The 6,269-nt window shown below is 47.5% G+C and overlaps 1 protein-coding gene across 1 annotated transcript; it reads right to left on the bottom strand.

Moving 5' to 3' along the window:
• Positions 1 to 849: 849 nt before the first annotated feature.
• GOT1L1 (glutamic-oxaloacetic transaminase 1 like 1) lies at positions 850 to 5,368 on the bottom strand. Its single transcript, XM_047090551.1, has 9 exons — positions 5,254 to 5,368; positions 4,323 to 4,504; positions 3,474 to 3,585; positions 3,117 to 3,226; positions 2,809 to 2,901; positions 2,565 to 2,715; positions 1,891 to 2,056; positions 1,246 to 1,388; positions 850 to 998 (listed from the first exon to the last, which is right to left on the bottom strand). The coding sequence occupies exons 1-9, from the start codon at positions 5,366 to 5,368 to the stop codon at positions 850 to 852; spliced, it is 1,221 nt and encodes a 406-aa protein (XP_046946507.1).
• Positions 5,369 to 6,269: the final 901 nt, after the last annotated feature.

Below are 6,269 nucleotides of genomic sequence, written 5' to 3' on the forward strand. Positions count from 1 at the left end.
ATGCTTAGTAGTGCAGTTGTGGGTCGTAGGGTAGTTCTATTTTTATTTTTTTGAGGAACCTCCATACTGTTTTCCAGAGTGGCTGCACCAGCTTGCATTACCAAAGCGACCAATTCTTGATTTCAGCTCAGGTCGTGATCCCAGGGTCATGGGATTTAACCCAACAATGGGCTCCACACTGAGCTTGGAAACTGCTTAAGATTCTCACTCTCCCTTTGCTTGTGCTCTCTCTCTCTCAAAAAAAAAAAAAAAAAAAAAAGGCACCTGTGTGGTTCTGGAGAAAAAGGACTGGATTGTACCTGGTTTTTTTTGCCTTCTCTTTATTTTCCCTTTGTTGCCCAGATACTATTATCTGAATGTTCATGACACCTTAAAATTCACACGTTGAAACCTAATCTTCAATGTGGTGGTGTTTGGATGTCATTGGATCATAGAGGCAGAGCCCTCACAAATGGGATTAGTGTCCTTATAAAAGAAGCCCTAGGGAGATCCTCTGCTTCTTCCACAATGTGATATTACAGCTAGAAGATGCTGTTTATGAACCAGGAGGTGGGCCTTCACCAGACACCAAATTTGTTGGTATTTTGGTATAACAACCCAAACAAAGACACCACCAAATCAGGGCCTTAATATAGTATGTGTTCAATAAACATGAAATGGTCAATGAAGATAGACATTCCCTTTCTCTCTGGGCCTTTTTTCCTTGCTGATTCCAGACCAATGCTTCATAAATAGAAAGAGAGAGTGCTTTGCAGAGAAATGAATTGCAGCAATGAATAATCAGCACAGAATTTTTGCAAAGACTAAAGCTTTTTATTCTGGCCAGAAGACATTGACTGTCTGAAGACATTACTGTGAGCCCTTGATGGAAAGGACAGCCTCATTGATGCTCTGAGTGATGTAATCTATATTGCAGGCATTGATGCAGGTGAAGTTGATCTGACCATCCTTGGGGATGTAGATATGCTTTTCCTTGACCAGGTACTCCACCTGTTCAGCTAGTGATAATCACAGGGTCTGAGATACAAAGGTGGCCACCTCTAACTCTCCTCTAGCCCAGGGTGGATTACAGAGAATAGGGAGTGTCAGCATTTCTGGGGATCCAGAAGGGTCTTTAAAGCAGCTCTACCTCCCTCAGGAAAGAATCAGACTCTGAGGTGAAGCTAGGGACAGCTCAGTGAAGTTTAATGCTCAATTATAAGCCCAAGGCCAGAAAGGGTGAGCTACCCCCTCTTAGATACTTACAGTTGAGTCCAAGGTAGCTATGGGGTCCACTCTGGTCCGTGATGTGATCCCAGGAACCAGGGGTTCCCAGGAGCCGGAGCTTCTCCTTCACCTTTTCCTTGGTCAGCATGATGTCCTCTACAAGTCCTTTCAGGCTGTGCTTCCTGCGAAAGGAAAGACAGCAAGGAATTAAAGTATGAGGTTCCACCCTCCCCCTGCTCTCAACCTCCTCATTGCCATTCCATTCTTCTTCCCTTCATAAGCCCCAACCAGGGTGCCTGAGGGCACACTAGGAGAGCCAGGGATCTGGAATGATTATAAATAGGAGGAGAGTTTCAGCCCATATAAATTAAAGCAAGCCAAGCAGGCTTGTAGGAAGATTTTGCCAGAGTAGCAAACCCTTGATGCTGCCTAACCTCCTCCTGCAATCTGAAAGAGTTCAAATAATTCACTGGACTGTGTACAAAAAGAATGTCCTCTTACCCCCTCCCCCAAGGTAAGGCAACTTTTGGCATGGCCCCTACAATTAGTACACAGTGGGTACTCAGCAAATGTTGACGAATGAATGGAGTCAAAGAGGCAAGGAAGAATCCTGTGAATTGGCAGGTCTACAGTATGTCTAGAGGCTCTGCCATCCCCCTTCCTGCCCCCACCCTCTGCCCTTACCATTCTCCCTGAAGAGCAGGGTTACAGAGGATGGAGGTGATAATGCGAGCACCCCTACTGGGAGAGTTTAGCCACAGGGCCCGGGTGAGTGTCATCAGCTGGGAGAGGACACATAGCAGGAGCTGGTTGTTGAGTGCCACCACGACCAGGATCCCCACTCCTTCATCTGCAGCATTGAAACAGATAGCCCCTCAGTCTCCTCCTCCATTACCAGAGCCTTCCTTTATGACCCTACCTCCAACCTTGTAGAAGAGAGGGTTGGACTACAGGGCCCTCCTACTTGTAGCCTAGCCAAGCAGCTATCCAGGCCCCAGGAAGTTGCCAGAGGCTCTTCTTCCAGAAAAAGTAGCCATAAGTAAGTGTCTCAAAGATGGGAGGCACTTGAAGGATCACTAAGTCCTACCCCTTCATCTTATAGCTGAGGAAACAGAGGCCCAAAGGGGCAAAATGATTTCACTGGAGTCAGTTTTAGTGGCTAGTTTTAGTAGCTGAATGGAGACAATATCACAGAACCTGACTTGTAGCTCGGTGTTCTTCCCATCTGCCTCCATGGTGCTCTCCCTGGAGGCCTTGGCTCTCTCCAGCCGGTAGAGATGTCAAATACATCGTTAGTGCCATGGCTGTGGCACCATTTGAGCACTAGGCCTTCCCTTGCCCTTCTCCCCATACTGTACCATAGATGCCAAAAGTCTTGGACAGAGACTGGCTGCAGAAGAATTCAAAACCTTGAGACACAAAGTATTGTAAGAAATTAGTATCTTCTTCCAGGTCCCCGGTGGATAAGCCTTGATAGGGAATGTCAAAAAATGGGAATATCTGCTTTCTCTGTAGGAGAAAGGAGAACAGGAAAAGGACAAGATTGGTGGAGGAGATGGTGGATGGTGAGAGGGAGGAAAGTCAGGTGGATACTAGCCTCACCTTCATGCTGGCCATCAACCTTGCCCACTGACTTTGTGTCAACTTGCAGTCACCAGTGTTGCCGATCACAAAGATACAGCCATGTGGGGCCTGCTGCAGGTAGACATTGTCTCATCAGGCATTTCCCCTACCAAGTGGGAGTGGTACCAGGGCCCATGGAGGAGAAGGGATCCTCCATGTTGGTTCCTACTAAACAGGCAAATCCAAGCCTAGGAAAGGTCTTTCATGATGACAGGGGTGGAGGGGAGGAAAGGAAAATAAAACTGTAATCAGGTGTGGGGAGAAGATTCTGAGCAGGGCCCCTCTACCTCCACCACATTGAGAAGCACGTTGGGGTCCACGCGCAGCTTCTTGGGGTCCCAGAAGGAGTATTCGGAAACTTTAAAGCCCATGTCCTGGAAGACGAGTCCATGTGGCTCTGTGGGAACACAGCCCCCCTCCAGTTGGTACAGAAAAAATGGCGGCAGACATGCCAGAGAATGGGCCTCAAGGTCAATGGCTGAAGGTGGGACAATAACAGGAAAAGGACAAACATACTTGGCTCATCCACACCATTTTGTTCATGACAGAGAGTGAGAAGGACAACAGTGAAGATTGCAAATGGGGCAGGAATCAGGAACAGGGGAGAAGAATCTTCTGTCACCCTCACTTTGCATAATACTCACCTTTTCTAGAAGAAATAATGTAAACTACTTGAGAATCTTGACGCCAAATTTTGAGGAATTGGGCCCCAAGTTGGAAGGCACCATTGTCACCAACAGTGTGCACACCCCCTACCTGCCAGCAGAAAATAAAACGAAATAACTCTTGAGGGGAGCCTGAGTGGCTTAGTCGGTTTAGTGTCTGACTCTTGATGTTGATTCAGGTCATGATCTCACAGTTTGTGGGTTTGAGCCCCGAGTTGGACTCCATGCAGAAAGCATGGAGCCTGCTTGGGATTCTCTCTCTCCCTCTCTCTCTACTCCTCCCCTCATTCTCTCTCTCTCTCTCAAAATAAATACACTTTAAAAAAAGAATGAACTCTTTAAAAAAGAGTAATAGTGATATTAGTGTTGCCTCAAATCCAGACTATTTCTTTTTTTTAGTGTTTATTTATTTATTTTGAGAGAGAGAAAGAGAGCATGTGAGTGTGCAGGGGAGGGGCAGACAGGGAGAGAGAGAATCCCAAGCAGGCTCCACACTGTCAGCTCAGAGCTCCACATGGGGCTCTATCCCTTGAACCGTGAGATCATGACCAGAGCCAAAATCAAGAGTCAGACGTTTAGCCGACTGAGCCACCCAAGCGCCCCCTGACTATTCCTTTCTCGAAAGAGCTTGTACATCAGCAGTGTGGTTCTTCAGGTTCTGATCCTGGCTCTGCCCTTCACGGACTAAGTCTCTGGACTCTGAGTCTCAGGGGTGTCCTCTGTCAATACCAGGGAGCCCTCCAAGGCCCCTTCCGGGTTTAAGACTGTGCAACCCCAGAGCCCCACTCCCTGTATCTGGGTGAATAAACAAAGGGCCCTTCATCTCACCCTGTTCTCCACAATGACTTGGTTGTGCCTTCCAAAGAGGAGTTTCAAGGAGGCCTGGATGAATGATTTCATGCCCATCACCGGCATGTACTCGTAGTTCAGAGAGGGATCCTGTGCAATCTGCAGTCGGGTCTTGCGCACCACGGAAGAAACCCAGGGCTGGCCTTTGTTACTCATACAGACTGTGAGGGAAAACCACAGAGGGAGCTCTGGATGCCCTGCCTCGGGGCCTCCAGGTCTGGGCTCTGCAGATAGCCCACAAACAATTCATCTGTCTTGGCTTTCTTGGGGCTTTGGAAAGTTGCCTAGGAAAAGACAACTTTTTTCTTCCCTCCCCTTTATAAAAACAACATGCTGTCAGTGAATGTGTATAATTTTTGTCTTTTTAAAGACAACTGAACCCTATGCCATTTTTTTTAAACCTATGTCACTTTCTTTAAAGTTTTTTGTTTTTGTTTTTTTGAGAGACACAGAGAGAGGGAGGGACAGAGAGGGAATCCCAAGCATGCTCCACACTGTCAGGGCTCGAACTCACAAACTGTGAGATCATGACCTGAGCTGAAATCAAGAGCTGGAGGCTTAACTGACCGAGCCACCCAGGTGCCCCTAAATCTATGCCATTTTAAAGGGCAAAAATGATACACCACACGTGCCGTATATATACAAGGCTGAACAAAGGTAACCCTGACTTTCACAGTGGCAAGGGCTGGCTGCATTTCACAAGAGTCCATTTTGGGAGCCATTCTTAGTTCAGGAACAGAAAAGGGGAGAGGATCAGGGAAAAAGTATAGTGCCCAAGCAGACCCTGAAGCATAGAGCCAGGGTAGAGGACATAGGTCTTACCCCATCCCTGGAAGTCCTAGTGAAAGGCAAAGGGCACAGAATGATCCAGGACATTTTCTGCTTTTTTCCAAAACCATGAGACATCTACCTTTATAGGCCAGGAACATCTTGTTAGGACAATCGTCTTGCTTGTAGGTCTTTAATAAGCTGCCCTCTAGCTTCTGGGCTAGGGGCACATCCAAGAACACTGAAAGGGTGGGCATCACTGAGATACAAGTATGGCCAAGCCTCTGCTGTCCCCTGCTCCTGCCCCAAAGCCTTCCCCCAAGCCTGGCCCAACCAGGGCTGCCTCTTTCCAGAACTGCAGCAGGTCCAATGTAGAGGCTCCAGATCGCTGGTTACCAGAGCAACAGAACCCTACAAATCCTGGTCTCTGAGGGGGTGATTCCCGAAGGCTATGGGAATATTCCATGGCAGTTGAGGACGATCCCCTGAGAGAGTGGGCAGAGAGCAGGGGGTGGGAGGACCTGGAATTACTAGGCACCTGTCTCTACCTCACTGCCTTCTCTTCCTCCAGTTGCCCAATCCAAAATAACAAGGCAGCCCCTTGGAAGAAAGGGCAAGGCAACGAGGCCCCTGGGCCAGGGGAGAGCTTCTCCTGCAGAAGTGAGAACCTCAGACCCAGCCATGACGCAAGTTGAGGGATACATTTCAGGAGTTTCTGCTTTCATTTTGCTAAGGGCCCCAGATTTTAAAAGGAATGGAAAGAGAGCACTGTTTTCTTCCATAGTTATTTTAAATAAGACTACTATGTTTAGAAACAGTATAATACAGGGTACCTGTGTGGCTCAGTTGGTTAAGCATCCAACTCTCGATCTTGGCCCAGGCCATGATCACAGTTTGTGATTTCAAGCCCCCCATCAGGCTTGGTGCTGACAGTGCAGAGCCTGCTTGGGATTCTCTCTCTACAACTCCCTCGAGCACATGCTTACTTGCGCTCTCACTCTCTCTCAAAATCAATACATAAACTTCATTTTAAAATTTTAATTTAATTAAAAAAAAAGAAGCAGTATCATAGGCAGCTCAGTAAGCCAATCCTATTTTCTCTCAGTTCTAGAGCCAAGACTTCTACATGTGTTAACTGGTTCAGCGGTAGACCAAGCA

This window comes from Lynx rufus, unplaced genomic scaffold (assembly GCF_022079265.1).
Source record: "Lynx rufus isolate CCGP_SWC_20201006 ecotype Redwood Valley unplaced genomic scaffold, mLynRuf1.p SCAF_3, whole genome shotgun sequence".
NCBI lineage: Eukaryota > Metazoa > Chordata > Mammalia > Carnivora > Felidae > Lynx > Lynx rufus.

Excerpts from the sequence above, each read along its gene's own strand:
- GOT1L1 (XM_047090551.1), bottom strand. The coding sequence starts at position 5,368 with ATGCCCACCCTTTCAGTGTTCTTGGATGTGCCCCTAGCCCAGAAGCTA. Across the intron at positions 3,227-3,473 it reads CATTATTTCTTCTAGAAAAG|AGCCACATGGACTCGTCTTC; the intron begins GTGAGTATTATG and ends GTGTTCCCACAG. Across the intron at positions 999-1,245 it reads TAGCTACCTTGGACTCAACT|CTGAACAGGTGGAGTACCTG; the intron begins GTAAGTATCTAA and ends GATTATCACTAG.